Source organism: Rissa tridactyla, chromosome 1 (assembly GCF_028500815.1).
Source record: "Rissa tridactyla isolate bRisTri1 chromosome 1, bRisTri1.patW.cur.20221130, whole genome shotgun sequence".
NCBI classification, from domain to species: domain Eukaryota; kingdom Metazoa; phylum Chordata; class Aves; order Charadriiformes; family Laridae; genus Rissa; species Rissa tridactyla.
In genome coordinates this window covers 160141226-160158530 of record NC_071466.1, presented here as the reverse complement: position 1 = coordinate 160158530, position 17305 = coordinate 160141226, and the positions used below count along the sequence as shown (strand labels likewise).

The 17305-nt window shown below is 43.9% G+C and overlaps 1 protein-coding gene across 3 annotated transcripts in view; it reads right to left on the bottom strand.

Annotated features, from left to right (window-relative positions):
• ABTB3 (ankyrin repeat and BTB domain containing 3) overlaps positions 1-17305 on the bottom strand; it is a 180805-nt gene that overhangs the window by 73570 nt on the left and 89930 nt on the right. For all 3 annotated transcript variants that reach the window (XM_054219397.1, XM_054219484.1, XM_054219575.1), the window contains exon 2: positions 4545-4694. In XM_054219397.1, coding sequence (XP_054075372.1) covers positions 4545-4694 — 150 coding nt within the window. The remainder of the gene's footprint in view (positions 1-4544; positions 4695-17305) is intronic.

Sequence of the window (17305 nt, the reverse complement as noted above, 5' to 3'; positions counted from 1 at the left end):
TTTGGATGAGATCCTAAACCACAGTTTATTCCTTTGCATGGCTCGAGAGGCACTGACCTTCTGCAGCCCTTCGCACGCCCCTCAGCACAGGGTGGTTTTCCCTGCTCAGATGTACGCTAGCACCTTAAGGTCTTCACATGAAGGCAACAAGAGAGGAATATTTCTTGGTGCCAGGGTTGGTGGCCAGCTTATCCTAAGGCTCTGCTCTTCCCTGTCACCCCCTATGGGGACACGCAAGAGAAAGAGAGTCCTCCTTTATCCAGCAAAACACCAGCGACCTCCACTTGCGAGCCTCATCCCTTCTGCATCTGGTCTCCAAGCCAGCAGTGGTATTTTTAGATGAGTGATGAATAGGTGTGCTGGAGCGCTATGCAGTTAAACAACATAAACATTTGTGGATTGCAAACATGCATATAAAGAAGTTGGGAAAAACATTAAAAGGTCAAAACGCAGCATCACGGGATCTGCCAACAGCCAAGGCTCTCCCTAATATTCCTCTCTCTTTCTATTCAGTCTACTTATAGACTGTCTGAAGGCAGAGGAAATAAAAGAGAAGAAATAGAAATCTAGAAGAATTCCCAAAACTTTCTGAAAAAAAAACCCAACCCTGATCTATTCCACTTCTACTCCAGGTCTGGTCTGGTCTGGTCTGGAAATACAGGAAACTTTAGGAAAAATTGGGGAAAAAAACCCAACAAACAGAAAAAATCCAACCAAAAAAAGTCTTGAGAAATATTTTCTCTAAGATTCAACAGTGAAATACTGTCAGGCTACTGTTTAAAATCCTATTATTTTTGCTGTGCTTCAGTTCTTCCCAATGTTCTCTATATAATAAGCATTTCAAATGAAATTACATTATTTTAAAACACACTGTAGTAGGCAATTACAATTCCTGAATACTAAATGCCAATATAACGTAGGCCAAATTTATTGTTGTTCCTTAACTTTGTGCCACGTTCATTATATTTTAATGAATAAGGTTTCATATTAATTTTTCAAGCCTTTTCCTTGGAATCACGCATTACCACTGTAATTGCGTTGCAGAATTAGGTCTCTATTTACATTCTTCTCCTAAGTCCTGAAGACGAAACCTTCCTTTGATTTTTCCCCTAAGTCAGCAACAACGCCTCTTCTTCCTATTTTCGGGAGAGTGCCCCAGGGCCAGCGGCACCACCTCGCCCGGCCACTGCCAGGCAGGGCAGGGCTGTCCCAGCGAAGACCAGCACTTGCTGCCTGCTAAGCCTAGGAGATGTGAACAGAAGCACCACCAGGCTCAGGCAAGCAGGGTTTGAGGTGGGGACAGGAACAGCGTCCATGAGGCTAGTTGCACCCTTCTGGCCATGAAGACCCCTCAACAGCAGCTTGGGTTCTTCTCTCTCTTCTCCCAGATGGTGCTACCCTTCCTTTACGGTTGTGGCCACCATCCCACCTTTCCCCAATTTTCTATCGCCTCTGTCACACCCCGTGGAGACGCGGCTCACCCAAACAGTCTATTCTAATTCACCAACAGCATGCATGAACAAACGAATGGAGTAGATAGATGAGGGCATCACGTACAGGGCAGTCTGAAAATACCATGAGACACAAAGCTTTTCACCTTGTAAATCTATTTTCCACCTGGGACAGACACAGAGACTGTGAAGAAACTAAGAAAATTTGAGCTGAAATACAGGCACTGGGCAGTACATGGGCCCTGGTTGCCAGATGTCGTCTTCCAGGGGACAGATTTGATTTCCCAAAGTCTCCAGCAGCTCAGCAGCCGGCCACACCACTGCATGTGAGGATGCTGGGCGGAACAGAGAGCAGGGGAAGCCTTTCCTCAGCACAGGGGCATTTGTTAATTCTAGTTATTCTGGGTACTTGCAATACTTGAATTATTAATGTTGATAAACTACAGGAAATCTCATTCAATTAGAATTGCTTTTTTTTCTTTTTCTTTTTTTTTTTTTTTTGTCTGAGATAAAATTAAATTGCTTTATTGCAAGATCACTCTTTGCCCTTGTTTTCTGTGCTCTTTTGAAGAGAACGGAAACAAAGTCCTGGCTCCTGGGATACTGCAAGCCAGTGAGTGGGACACTGCAGACACATGCCCAGGGATTGCCCGCTCTGCTGGTCCAACAGGCCAAGTGTCTGACCTTGCTGCTCCCTCCTGGTTGCCATCTTCCTCCTCCTCCCCCTTTTCACAAGTGCTATCCTCTTAATTCCCTCCTATCCAGAGAGTCTCCCTCATCACCTTCATTCACCCCCACAAGAGCAGGGCCTTTTATGTACCTAACCCTTCCCTCATATCCCACTTTCTCCACGCCAGAGCTTGCCATATCTTCTTTCCTCTCCACAACGCCACTTCTAAAGCTCTCCATCCCCCTCGCACCACCCAGGCAATGATAAATCCTCCTTCGCCTACTCCCTCCCAGCCAACGCACCCTGATCTCCAGGTGTTCCCCCCGGGCTTCTGCCCTTCTGCTCAGCATTTCTGCCCCCACGCTGCGGTTCCCCAGCCTCTCTCCATGGCAGAGGCTTTGCTCTAACCTCTGGGTCAGAGACAGATACACAAGCACTGAAGCAGGAGCAAACTCCCTTGCACCCTCCGCTCCTCCCCTTTTCCTTGCATTTTAGGCTTTTCCCCCAGATCCCCCGGGACACGCCGCGCCTCCCTCCACGTTTCACAATTCAGTTTTGAGCACTGCGCCGGCACTGTTCTACGGCAAAGATCTCTACACTCAACTGAGCATCAAGGCTTGCGAGCTTTGCCAATTACCACTCCTCCTACCGCTTCTTCCCCCCGACATGCATCTGCTTGCAGTGGCTGGGGAGGTACCCTCGATGGTTGTCCAGAGGGCTTTCTGGAGGGCTACCAGCGTGCTGGAGGTGCCAACCTCTCTCTGACAGCTGCATCTAACTCCCACTGATGCGCTCTTTTCTTCGAGTTGGCCACCCTGAAGAGTGTTTTACCTGTGTTTGCAGTCAACAGACAGAGAGAGAGCAAACCCTATCAACCAAGCACTTGAATCTGAGGTAGGACTACTTAGAGATGACAGAGTCTGGAAATCAAATAAAAAAAAATAAAAGGGGGAGGATTAAGGAGTCTGGCTTTTTGGGTTGCATATGGGGGTTCAAAAAAAATCCAGAATGGAAAAAAACGCCCTGAAATATCCACAGGTTACTTACTTATTAAACAACAACTATATGTACTTTAAGAAAGAGAGCTGTATCATGCATAATTTAGTTGGCACACAGACAGTACTGTTGTGGGTTTCACGTGTGTGAAATAAATAAGCATAAATTACTTCATTTGAACAACACCAAACACCTGATTCCAGAGAGGGAGCAACGCTTCACGCTAAGGCATGTAAGTGCTCTTGACTTGTTGATGTCTCACCAGAGCAGAGAAAAATCGGCAAGCTGAAAACAGAAATTCATTTTCTGGCTTGCAGACAAACATCCGTGGTGCCTCCACACGGATCACGAACTGAGCCCTGATGATATGATGGAGCTACAGAGGAGACTGCCATTGCTACAGAAAGCGCCAGGAAAATGAACATTAGATCCCTATATACATTCTTTACGATGCTGGTAATGCGGAATTCAGCAGTAAGAGCAACAGTAAGCGGGGCAGCCTGTATCTTCATAGATTTCAGTCTTTTCCATTTCTCCCAAAAATTTCGTTAACGGGTCTCAGGAAAAAGTACTTGACAGTATTTCTGACAGACCTCAGAAAAAAAAGAAGTCCCTTTTTTGTCTGAACGTTTCTGTTTTCCCGCCCATAGCTTCATATCTCTAACTATACCATAAACATGTGATTGGAAGGCTTCTCTCTTAATAAAAAAAATAATTTAAAAAAGGCACTTATGATAATTTTATCTCACGTCACATGAGGATTCACATGGTATTTATCTCCTAAAATTTACCTGTGCTGAAATCAAAGCTTTCAGATTTTGACAGATACCATAGATTCTCACATTTCTCAAAAAGTATTTTGATTAATAGCAAATAATTTATCTTCTGGGCGCAAATTCCTCTGATGCAGGTTTGAGTCCTTTCCTCTGCTGGAACTGGAGAAGGAAAGGCAGGGTGAAGGACCTTCTGTAACACAGGTGGAACTAGCTCTGCTTTAAATTTGTGACAATATTTCCTTAACTAATTGCAGCCTTCAGGTTTTTGCCTGCCCATCTCAAAACAGGCATCCCAGTGAAATGAGACAGGACACCGATATGGCAGACATTTCCAAATTTGGCCAAGCTGTGAGGTGCTCTCTAATGCAACGTAGGGAAGATGAAATAAAGCATCTTTCACCTTTAAAAATGAGAGCACTGTATACAAACAAATCATAGACGTTTGCTATGAGACTGCGTGAGTCTTCTTTCCTCCTACGGCTTCAGCTTTCAAACTGGCCATGGAGCATAAACATGGCTAGATCTGACCCAGCATCTCCTTCAACATGACATGTGCCCCCTCATCTCTCCTCTTCATGACCAGGCAATGCAAGCAGCTTTGATTTACCGCGAGGACAGAAACCCAAACCTTATGAACAACCTTGTACTTACTGAGTTCAGCAATGCTCCCCACACGCGTAGCAAGTAAAGACTGCTCGATGGTCCTTAGCTCTGACTGGCTGAACATCTGCACTTCCCCAGGTTTGTTCGACCTTTGCTGGTCTTTGTGAAGGTTCAAGCTGTCCGGCAGGCAGAGAACACCTACAGTGGATAAAAAGAAAGGAGAAGCCCAATGTAATTGCAGCCAGTATGGATGACTTCGCTGACAGCACCACATAATTTTGGGGAAATTCTAAGACGCAGCCTCTGTGTGTAGAGCTCAAAGACAATCAACATCTGTAACTCAATGTCACAGATGACTCATGCTTTCAGAAGTGGCCCTCGTTAGCTCTTCTGAATATCCTCCAGTCACTTACAATGTCACCTAGGGATAATTCTTACAGAAAATCCTAGAGAATTGCCCAAGGAGGAGGTCAAGAGGGTTCCAGAGAAGCTTCCTACAAGCTACTCCAAACCCATACAAATTTATCAGAAAATGGTATCTCAGCAACAAGAATTCTTAAAGATTGGCTTTAAAATGATATCTCAGACAATACATCTACAGGGTTTTCCTGTAAGGGGAATTCCATTAACCATTGCCAAAATAATGGACAGCATCAAGATGGTCAAAGTGTCATTGATGGGCTTACTGAATTTCTTTTTGCAAATACAACTCCTGGCAATTGAACTGCTTGGGCTTCAAAAGCCCGTCATGCAGAAGCCCTTACAGCTATGAATTTTTGTGGGGCAGGACATCAGTAAAGCTACTGACATAAAACAATTTACATACACGCTCATTCAGGCACAAAAGTCACTCTCTACCATGACATCTAAACCCTCAGGCGCAGATAGAGGGCACACGTTTATTAGTCAAAATCACTGTCATACTAAAAAACAGAACTTATTTACAAGAGCAAACACTGCATTACCACCCTTGGGTAACAGATGCACACAAGTCCAGCTTGGAGTGCAAGCCCTCCTCCCTTCCTGTGGTCTATAAACAGCCAGCTATGGTCATGCTTTCCACAGCATCATCTTCCCAGTCCCGCTGGGATACACACAGGTTGAGACCTGATGGAGGCAGTACAATTGTACCTCTTTATTATGATTAAATTTCATCTTATCTCCTATTGTGTGATATGCAACAATAACCTTTGAAAAGAAGCCAGAGTAGGACACGTATTTTTTCCATTAGCTTTTACCATTCCTTCCTTTTAAGCACAGGAGAGAAGTTCCGTCCTTATGGATCAAGCGGACTTTAAAAAAAACACATTAAGGAAGAGGTACATATTTAGTGTTTCTCTTCAGGGGGAAGAACTTACCTAGTTGTCCAGCTCAGTAAATGTATGGTGTCTAACTCTACTGAGCAATAATTTTACCCATAGGTACAACACTGGCGGTCTCGAGGCAGAATGGCCACCTTAATCCCTGTCTACTTCAGTTACGAAACAGCCTCACTGCATTGCAACATCACAAGAGCAGGTAACGTGCCTGAGAGGGGGATGCTTCTCAGCCACCTTGCTAGCTCCACCAAGCTGCTTTGGATCCCCTCCTCGCACTCATCTCCTCCCTCCAAATAGTTTAGTCTGAAAGTCATATTTGCAGCATGGACCCAAAACCACCCATCCTAGGAGGAGAGAGACGAGGCAGGTTCCGTAAGCACGTTCAAAACAAAAAGCAGGGGTATACAGCGGGAAAGCTGGGACCAAAGGCCTTGTCCACCATGGCCATGAGACAGCAACCTAAACCAAGATCACCCTCTGCCCACAACAGTAACACCAGAACAAATTCCCTAATAGCCAGTTTGAATGCTGGAGATAGAGGAGCAGGAGCAGCCGTAATCCCAGCCCTGGCTCTGGTCCTGGGGTTGTAACAACCACAGTAAAATCATACGCATGTCTGGAAGGTCACGAGAGCCCTGGAGAGAAAGAGCAGGACATCTGACACAGCAACAGAGAGGAAAGAATTAAAAGCAGAGAGGTAAGGGATAAAAAGTGACAATCGCTTATCAAACTCTCCAAATTCTCCTGCCATCGCTCAGTGGCCGACTCGCATAAACACTTGGCGCGGTGCTCAACACTTATATTCTGGGGATGTACAGAGCTTGAGAAGTACCAACACCTGGATTTAAAACGCAGACTTGCCTGCATATTTTAATAAGTATGCTCTCTTGGAAATATTTCTCATTTATTTAATTATTCTTTATCATTTTAATGGATAGAAATTAAAACAAAATTGGAAGAGTCTTCCCTGCAGAAAACAGATGTGAAAATGATCTAATATTCTACGAGATTTCTAAAAAGAAGAAATAGAGCACAAACAGCTTTGTTTGTATCTTTAAAAAAAATGAATATTCAACAAGAAGATCTTTTCCTGTGAAAACACACCTTAAGTGTGGAAAAAAATACTGTTTTAAGGACTTTACAAATAAGATTCAAATAGTTTAAAATCATAATATGTACAGGAGCTATTTCTCCAAGTGATTAAAGCAATGGGATACAGACATTTTATTCTCTACTTTGTCTATGACTCCGTTCCCACAGACAGGCCTTTTCCTTACCAACAGCCCTGATGATTAATCACTCTGTCCTTTAGCGAGGGGAGCGTATTCTTAGGTTCTTGGCTGAAAAGTGCAAATGAAATGCAAAATGCTCCATTGTTAGAAAACTTAACAAATTATAGGATATGTCACGCCAAAGGGTTTTACTCGGGTTGGAGATCAGTAAAGACATGCAATAGCCAAGCATCTGATACTTATATGCCAGCTTCAAAACTATAATTGACCACAGCGGGTGACCAGTGGGGTGTTGGAAGATCGTTTATAACTCTCATAATTTTGCTGGATCAGATCTGGTTTTTGCCAGTATGGAGAAAGGGAATTCTATGGCTCGGGCATGCAACTCTGCCAATTTTCTAGCTTCAACTGTTTTCCCCAAAAATGATTAAAGAAAAGTGAATAAAATGCTTTTTAGAAGAAAAACCCGCTCTCTTTGTATCAGTGTTTAATGTAAAGCTCAAATTCGCTGGTGAAAGGCTATGGTAGGGAATTGCTTCCTGGCAAGCAGAGAGCACAGCAAATGAAAGAGGGAGCAGAAAGGGGTAAAAACTTTGTGATTATAAATATCTTTTTTATAAATAGGAACATTTAAATAACCACCACCAGCTTTCACTGGTTTGGCTACAGTTCAACTTCCTTGTTTTAATTCTCTGCCAACTGGTATTACCTGCTTGCTTTTTCAGCCATGTCTTCAGCTGTACTCTACTGAACTTGACAAACAGGTGAGGACCTCAAGTTTCCAATGTCCTGAAAAACAGGACTTTTCCCCCCTTTTTTCCCAGCTTTTCTGGCTGTTGCCGCTGGTGCTATCTGTCATTCCACACCAAAGATTTCCGTGCAGTATCTTCACAAATGCATGGCAGTGTCTTTTCTCTCAACCGGCACTGTTCAACGTCCTTCCTTTCTGCACGGTTACTCAACCCTGTGCACTTCTCTGCCCATTTTTTTATCCTCCTTCTTCCCTCTGATTCACTAGAGTGGAAATTAAGCAGTCAGTTGTTGCCTGATGAATACGGGGCCAGACTCACCCGGTACGCCCCTGGCTGCTACGTGCCACCCAGCAATGTACAGCAGCCGCACGTTGCATCTAGGACAGCTGTGAACCACTGGAGCAAGGCGAGACAACCAAAGCGCTCAAGTGTATTCGGATTTTGTCACCTCTTTCGGTGCTTCCCCTCCTTTGTACCCTCCTTGGGGCAGGGATCTGTCTAGGACTTGTCTGCAAGGAAACATACGCAGAATGGGCCATACCCAAAATTTAAGGCAATTCAAACTTTGCCCTTGGCCTCGGGGTACCCTGCAGTCTGTAGGTAAAAGACTGAAGAGAAACGCAAGTGAATTCATTTTTAAATCAGCAGTATGCCAAAGAAAATCACAGTGACAAGCTCCTAATGCTCCCCCTCCCAAATCTCTAGAGAAAAAACATCATCATAGGGAAAATCCGATGTACAGTTAATACACTCCACATTTTTCCTGCCCTCTGGGCTCAGCTGAAACACAAGCCAGAGCTCAATCCCCAAGGACTTAAAAATCTCAAACCAAAGAAGGATTGCATAAAATGTCAAAGCAAAGACTGAAGATGCCCAAACTTATAAAAGGAAAAGTTATTTTAAACCTTCATGCAAACTCATCCGAAGCCAGGGGTACCTGGTAACTTTATTCCAGTTTCCCCACGCACATTCCCACCTCTTGGGCTGGGCTGATGCGCAACCCTCCATTGCAAGGCAGATTTTGGCACAAATATACATACATTCCTGCATACACATTTTAGAGCTTGCCACGGAGCTGCCCATGCTGTCGTTGCAGGGTGACAGAAGACGTGTGCATGCATCACACTAACATCCCAAACTCAGTGCCTGGCAGCAGCCCTGGCAGAGCTTGTCCCCGCTCCTCCGTGCCTCCCCAGCAAAACAGCCTGAAGGACCTGATGGCCAAGAGCAACTCCAACACCAGACGCAGCAGCGTCTGTGACCTCTGCAGCTTTCAGGGCAGAAGAAATATGGGGTTTGTAGCCCAAATCTCACCTAAATACAGAGGAATCATTAAAAAAAAAAATACCTAAGCCCCCTCCTCTGTTCCTCTATTTAGACAGATATCTGCGCTTATGTATGTACCAGCTGTTGCAAAACATTTGCTTCCTGAAGTGCTGGCACCTACAGTGCCCATTCTCCAGGACCAGCAGTAGGACTTCACTTTCTCTCAGGCACAGGAGGCTGCTGGCTTTCCACGGACCACATATTGCTCTTGGCACCGCACAGCTATTCGTATCGCGCAAAGGCAGATCAAAGGGCAAAACAGCAAAAAATAAGACAAGCAGTCTTTTGTATACCACCACAATGTGGAAAGCAATAAAATGGCAAGTCTGTTTATTTGGAACGGGCAGCAAGGTTTGGGGCAAGGCTGTGTCGCATCCTCAGACATCCCACAGTTTGGTCCCAAACCAGTTTTGCCACCTAAAGCAGCATTTTCAACAGCAAGTCCATCTCAGAAAAAAGAGTATGAAAGAGATACAGAACTGCAAGTTTAAACTTGCAGTTCCAGTTACTGCAGGTCTGAAGTTATTGCTCCAGCCTTCCTCTTCTCACCTATTGTAAACATGCTTCAGTACCATACACCTCCTATATCTGAAGTTTGTATTTGTTTTTCAAGGAGTTTGAAGACATTTAATCGAGCTATTGCTTGAGCATACAGCAAATTCACCAAGATCAAATGACCCCTCAACTATCACTGAATTAGTTTTTTTATATAAATACATCTGTATACAAAGTGACAGACCAAGGCAAGCAAGAAGTCTGCACTGCCTATATTCATGGGTCTGCAATACCTGGTGTCATCCACATTTTGAATTCTTTGCCTCCTCCCTTTCCTTTAGTATTCCAATCCCATGGTCTAAACCAAAACAAATTTCCAATGACACTAATAAAAATGCCCACTGGACAACGTGATTCAAAGCATCAGTGCTGAGGCATCTAGCAGAAACCCAACACAAATGTGTTTGTTTTGACTTAAAAATATAAGCACTGTAAAGACTGTAAAATACTTTTTTCCACATTTCACCATTTGTTCCTTTGGAAAGAGTGCCCAGATTTCTTTATATAGATTAATTTGGAGTCTGGATAGAAGCATGAAGGTTTTGCCGCTCTCTTGTTATTAAGTGCTCCTACTTTCAAGGGAAAATAATTCAAAGTATCTTTGACCTCCCTCTTTATCTATCTATTACATCTTAAGCAAAGGTACATATCTGGAGAACAGCTTATACTCCCACTGCAAGAATAGCTGGATCCTACTAAGAGTTTATAGAAATTAAGCATGCAGGACAGATATCAGGCAAATTGTTGTACAAAATGAGCCTGAAAATGGTAGTTAACCCTGAACAGTCCCCAAAACGTGGTGTTGCTTGTTACATTGCTCAAGTAAATGCCGACCTTACCTAGGACTATGTTTAGGAGTAGGAAATCCACTCTATCACCATAATTTTTATTTATTTTTTTTTTTAAACACAGGAACACAGGACTAGAAAGTCTTTGAGTCCAACCTCCTGCTCTCGTAAAGGATCATGTGAAGTTCAAGAGCTCACGAAACATCCAATCAGAAATATATCCCTTTTCTTCCACAAGCCCCAAAATACTTCCCAGCACCAGAGAGCATTCTTGAGATCTACAACATTAAGGCCTACGGGAAACAAATACAGGGCACAAAAGTATTGCTGGCTGCCTTTGCAATAGCAATACACTTCACTAGGAGCAAACCCCACACGGTAGGTATTCCAACATGCAGAAAAACTCTCCTAACCCCACATTTGGTATGGCAACCAAGAGCATGTGAGGATCGTGCACCATCCAGGTACCAACCAGATTTTGAAGCACGGTGTGGGAACACCGGTACCATGAGCTCAGCATCGATACAAAGGGACACAAACCACCACGCAGAAGCTCGAACTTGGAAAGGAACCCTATGGTTTCTGTTGTTTGAAGCAACCTGCACCGTGATTCCTCAGAGCTCAGCCTGTCAACCTGACCAGCAGGCAGATGGAAAACATCTTGACTTCTTACAGAAATGAGACTATGGGGAAAACCTCAATGCTAATCGTATCAGCCAGTGCTTTCAGTTAACAGAGGACCTGGAAAGCATTCAAGGCAAGGAGTGCAAAGTGTCTTCTTTCCACACATTCCAGCCTGGTTAAATAACAGGGAGTGGCTTTGCATGGAGAAAATGCAAAGCGCTTGGGAAAGCTAGGTGGTGATATAAAGTTTCCAGAATCTGAGTCTTAGAGTAGGCAGAGCAGCCCAAATGAGGAAGGGTGGAACAGGCACGGGAATCAGATGCAAGAGACTAAAGGGACACTGCTTTGTGTGTCTTTAACACCTACTACCCAAAGACATTAATGAGTATTACCAGCTTTCCACTTAGCCTCAAGACACGGGTGTTAAGCAGGTACAGTAATATTAATGTCCAATTTACAGATGAAGTGCAAGTAAAGCACTAGAGAGCTTAGTAACTAATTCAAGGTGAAATAAGAAATGTCAGACAAAACCAAGAAAGGAGCATAAGGCCTCTAGTTATGCAGTTTAACCACAAGAGATCACCCTTTCTCTCCTGGAAAAAGCAGTAGAAAAGCAAATGAATGATGCTTAAAAATGAAAGAACTGAGAGCCTAACAAAACCTGCCAAAAAATTATCAACGGCAGTAACCACTGATAAACGACAAACAGAAGCTGTACAAACTGCAGATTTTGGGTTCTCACCAGCCAGAAATTCACTTCCAGAACCACTGCAAAGAACGATCCTCTGAGTACGCAAGGACAGCTTTTTTTATTTCATCTGGCCAAGCTTGGAGGTTTTGTCTAAGCAGTTTTGTCTCTGGCTCCTCGCAATTGGAAATTTTAGTAACTGCATATCTGCAGAGCAGTTTTTTCCAAAGACATGTGATCGTTTTGAGGGCAGTATCCCAGCTGAGTTGGATTTGATTTCATCAAAAGCCAGAACGGATGATCATCATCCAAAGCAGAGAGTACCTCTGTGAGATATTAGAGCAGATGTTCTAGGAAGACAAGATAAAAGAATTATATTACAACATGTGACTGTGACATTTTTGCTGGTATGGAGTTTCTTAGCACAACACATTCTACTTAATTGGGACGTCCTCCTTATTAGGATCCTTCTAAAGGCAATTGTTTTAGCCTAATGATAATGAGTGGCAATCGCTGCTGCTTAAAATGGCATAGAAGTAACAACAATTCAACTAAATTAGGATATATTCTGCTAACACCAAGCAGTTAAGTGGTGCACAGCCAAGTGGAACGCAGGATGGATTTGACTGTTAGGCTATGCATTACAAAGAAGAATCAGAAGATTAGATCCCACTAAACATAGAAACTAAGCTCACAAATCACCAGCTACAGCTTCACATTTATTTTTATTAGGACATAGAGAAAACAAAATCTTGGTCCTGGCAAAATCAATTGCAAAACTTCGAAATCCTCAAAACCACCATCAAAAAAAAATAATTTACAAAACCAGTGAACATGAAGCAAGCCAGATGACATGGAGATCCATCTCCTCATGCTTATCCCAAGGTCTCTTCCAGTTCCCTAAAGTGGTCTTTGTGGCACTGCTGCCAGGCAAGCAGCAGCAGATGCTGCATACTGATACGCATCCATGGGTTGGACAGACCACACGTGTGCTGACAGCACAGCGAGCTACAGCTGATGCAATAGCTGTATCCCACTCCCCTTCCCCAGTGAGGGGACTGATGTGCACCGCACGCCTTCACCTACCTGTGATTTTCATCACCGCTCTCCCTGTTGGCCATGAAGGGGCATTTTATCCACTTCACAACAGGAAAATTGCTCAACGGCACACTGTGCTCAGCGTCACAGTGACCACAAAAGTTTCAGCGCGAGTTGTGATTTTTTTGGCAGAGAGATGTTAGAGCTGACACAGTGCATTTATTTCATGCCGAGTACCCATCAGCTCCAGACTACCCTGATCTAAGCTATGCTGCCCTGGAACTAGTGATGTGCAGGAGAAAGGTTTTCTATCACACTCTTTGACGGGAGGCATATACATATACAGTAAGTAAAATAAAGATAGCGCCAGTATTGTGTTCCTTCTCTGCCACACGCAAATAAATATAATACACGCATCCCTCAGTGCCTCAATACAAGCAAGAAGTTGAGAGGTTCCGGGGAATCTGCAGGAAGAAGAGAGCACAATGAACATGTTGGCAGTGCTGGCTAGTGAGGAAGCTTGGGGAAATGTGGATTTGATGGTACCCAGTCTAACCGTGAGATGCCTCTTACAGCTACTGGCAAGTACTCAAGATGACAGACACATACTCTAGGGGGAAAGGACGTGCACTGGTACAAACACGGACTCTGGACACGCACAAGAGTACCAACTCATGCAAAAATGGGTTTGGCTAAAAACAGGCACAATCCCCTATTAGACCGAGAGTTTGCAGAAGGTCTAAGCCTTTGAGTCACTGAAAATGACAAAGGACGTGTTAACGGGTTTCGTTTTACGGAAAAAGGCCTGTCAGCTGACAGCAGCAGAACAAGAGGATTCCATGATTCATAGCTTAACATGCTTTCCCAGAGCCTGTAATTTCCTTCATTCACTACCGTCAGCCCCCCAAAATACCCGGGCTGTGACAGACAACTTCCCCTTCAGCAACCATGATGTGGGCACGGCCCGAAAGCCCAACAGCCCTGATACGGCATCTCTCATAACCCAGTCAAAAGACCAAAACATTTAATTTATAATTAGGCGCTATTGTATAGTATATGAGCAGAGAGTTTCTTGTAACGATATTGTTTTGGACTTCTTGAGAAGAGAGACTGAGTATTTCAATTGCAAATTAATAACCCCATGCAAGCACACAATCCCCCATTTTTGCGAGACCTACTATCCAAAGGGGCTCCTGTACCAGATACTGCAGCTATAGTAAAGCGTTACAAGATGCTTGATACAAAAACGCATTTTTTCCATTGCTTTCTCTGTGTGCCACCCTTCCTTTGGCATAGGCACTATGCGTCAGATGCCTTCGAGGGTCGGACAGATCATTTCAAAGCCACAGATGCGCTTACATTTCTGAGCGCATTTCTGAGCATTCAGTTGCAGTGAATACCGTACGACACACTTGGCAAGAGTATTTTGAATACCTTAAAAAACACCTCCTCTATTTGCCTCAGTATTTGCAAAGATTAGTATGCTTTTTACAAGAGAACGAACTGTTTGCCAAAATTCCTCCTATTGCTTTGGAACACCATATCAGCTTGTACAAAACCCCATGAATAATACACAGCGGAGCAGACACTCTGGTGCTGAGACTGAGCACGGGGCATTCCCAAACACAGTTACCAACGGCACCCTTCCCATCTCACAGGCGGGCACAGCGGCGGCAGCAGCTGGCAAAGGGGTGGAGATGAGGTGCCCAAGGTCTATGGTGCAACCACCACCTTGCACTTGGGAGCCAGTTGTGTATGCAAAAGGTTATGCAAACCATTCATACAGGAACAAGGATGGTTTGAAATTCAAACTGGTGAAACACCTGACCTTACAAGGGTGCAGTGACCGGCTGATGGGAGAACGACACCCTTTTCTGCAGAGCTGCTGTTTGCTTTGTAAGTCACCTTCCATGGACACCAAAGCCTTCAAAAAGCAGCTAAAACCATCACCAACCGCCCTTCAACTTTTTAACAATTAAATCATCAGCCCCAAAGGTTTCTGGGAAGCCACTAGGGAACGCGACCCAATAAAATAAATAAAAAGTAAATGAAATTAGTAAAGTCAGCAGTCAGTAGGCCATTAAACCCGAAAACACGTGACACACAGGGGCTGCAATGAAGCCCCCAAGTGTACGGACACACGTGAACAAAACACACGTTGCCCTGCTTCGGCGGGGAAATGCAGGCAGCTCTGGCAGAACTCTTGCTGACTTTGTAAGGGTCGGGATTTTACCCCCGAGCGATGAGTTTTGGGTAAACCTGAGCGTGTGGAGCCGGCAGTAAAAGGTTAAGTAATTAGAATTTCCTTTCAACTGCTTGCACAGATGAATACCAGATTACTCACTCCACCCTCACCATGAAAGGCCGTGCTTAATGAAAGTAAAGAATGATAAGATGTTTTAGAAACACGAGTTGCTATTTACTGTCTTTAGGGCAGTATCCCATCACCCCTGAGAATTTACTACACTCCCTCCCACCCTGCTAAGGATGGCAGTGAGCAGATTATCACAGCAGGATAGAAAACACCTACCCGTGAAGGTATATGGTACCAGACCAGGGCGACCTCCTGAACTGTCGACAACCTCCAGAGCAGGACGTGTCCTACAGCCCCCTGCAGTCCCCCGCAGCCAGGCTTGCTGCATCATTTGGGGTACTCCTAGCAGGTGAGATGTTTGTCACCTGCAAAAATCTGAGCTCAGGTACTGATGGTGGTGACCTACATGGTACCACGGTACCCTCGAGGTTCCCACCCTCAGTAAAGGAGTTACCCTCTGCCTTCAGCATGTGCTTCAAGGGGTTTTGCCACGTCTTTAAAGCCAAATATTCACCTAAAAATTTCACTGACTGGAAACCCTGGATGCCGGCCAGATGAGAGTCCTTTCTAAAAGCAACCTTTACGTTCTTCAAAAATTCCACTTGGCTTACTAAATAGAAATGGCTTGTTAATAGCACGTATTTCACCATCCAGACCTTTGATATAGACACCTACAACAATAAATCAGCTCTGACCAGTACAGGTTAACCTATATACATATATATGGTAAAATCATTACAGACAATGAAAAAAATTTACAAGAGACACTAGACTATGGCGCTAGCATACTTTTATGACCGCTTGCCCTGCAGACTGCCTGGCTGAACCCATTTCAAATAATTCGGGTTTTACAGAGCTGATGGACACCCTATTCCCCACCCAGCTATAATACAAACTGTGTGCAGGTCCATGAGCTCATTACGTGGCTACCAGTTTAACTGAAAAAGACTTTTAAAAATTACTCTACAGAGGTTTAATACTTTTTTTTGAGCCCCACAGAGTATCCATTTGTACATTCTGAATTTTATGACAGCAAGATACACAGTTTTATTCCTAAAAGATCTTGTCGCTTTTTGAAAATGGTGCCCTCTATTACTTTTTCCAGACAGAAATGGCTGCACATTTATTCTCAGAGCGGTTAAAGGTCAAACTCAGATTTCATTTATGCATAATCTTCAGATTTGAACCTCTGCATTATTAATCTCCTCCACTGTTTCACCTAGACATTCACACACAGATCAACAAATACCAAAAACCTCACAGTAAAGGAATATGATCATTTCTATGTCACAGCCTTCCCCAGTGCATGGAACAAGGCAGTAGTTAATGAATCAACAGATGCTCGTTATTTTATCTTTCTGGTTCGGTATGGTCTTTGGCATGACTTTGACATCTTATCCATCCTCTCCTTCTAGTAAAGCACAATGCCGTTCCCTGTGGGCTCACCTCTTCCCATCGGTGCCCTCACAGGGACGGAGATGCATCCCTGGTGGTGCCTCGGCCACCCCACGGCAAAGCTTCACCAGCCCTTCCCCAATACTCAAGCACTGAAACTAGGGCAGGGAATAAACCATGGAGCGCTTTTTCCCCCACAGTCTTTGTCTGGGAAACAGCTGAGCCAACTTGGCTGAAATTTAAAGGAAAAAAAAAAAGTATTTTTACATTATTTTGGGAGAAGTCATTGCCCTAGAAAACGCTAAATGCTGTTGGAACCTATCAGAAGCAACTGAAATCGGGTACGTATAATGATCAGCAGCAGGTAGCTCTAATGGTAGGCCATGCTAACTGCCTCGCCAGCTACATCTCATCTGCTGATTTTATTTGGCCTTCTCTCTTTTAAGCAGACTGAAAGAAACCAAATGGTATTTGGAAACTTCCAGACACAGCTTCAGTGGGTCAGCATTACATAACTGCTAAGCTGATTGAGCTGCAATATATGATATGAAGGACGTAGAAACCAAATATAGATCTTGGAAACTGATTCAAGTCAGAATAAAAAAAAAAAACAAACAAAAAACAAAAACAAATAATAAACCAATAGAAAGTAAACTCTTCATCATAATCCATTTTCCCAACAGTCAAACTCCATTTCCATCACTCAGGTACAGTCCCTGAACAGCGACCTGCTCATGACAACATGTCTTCCCTCATCCCATTTGCATCAAGACCTCCA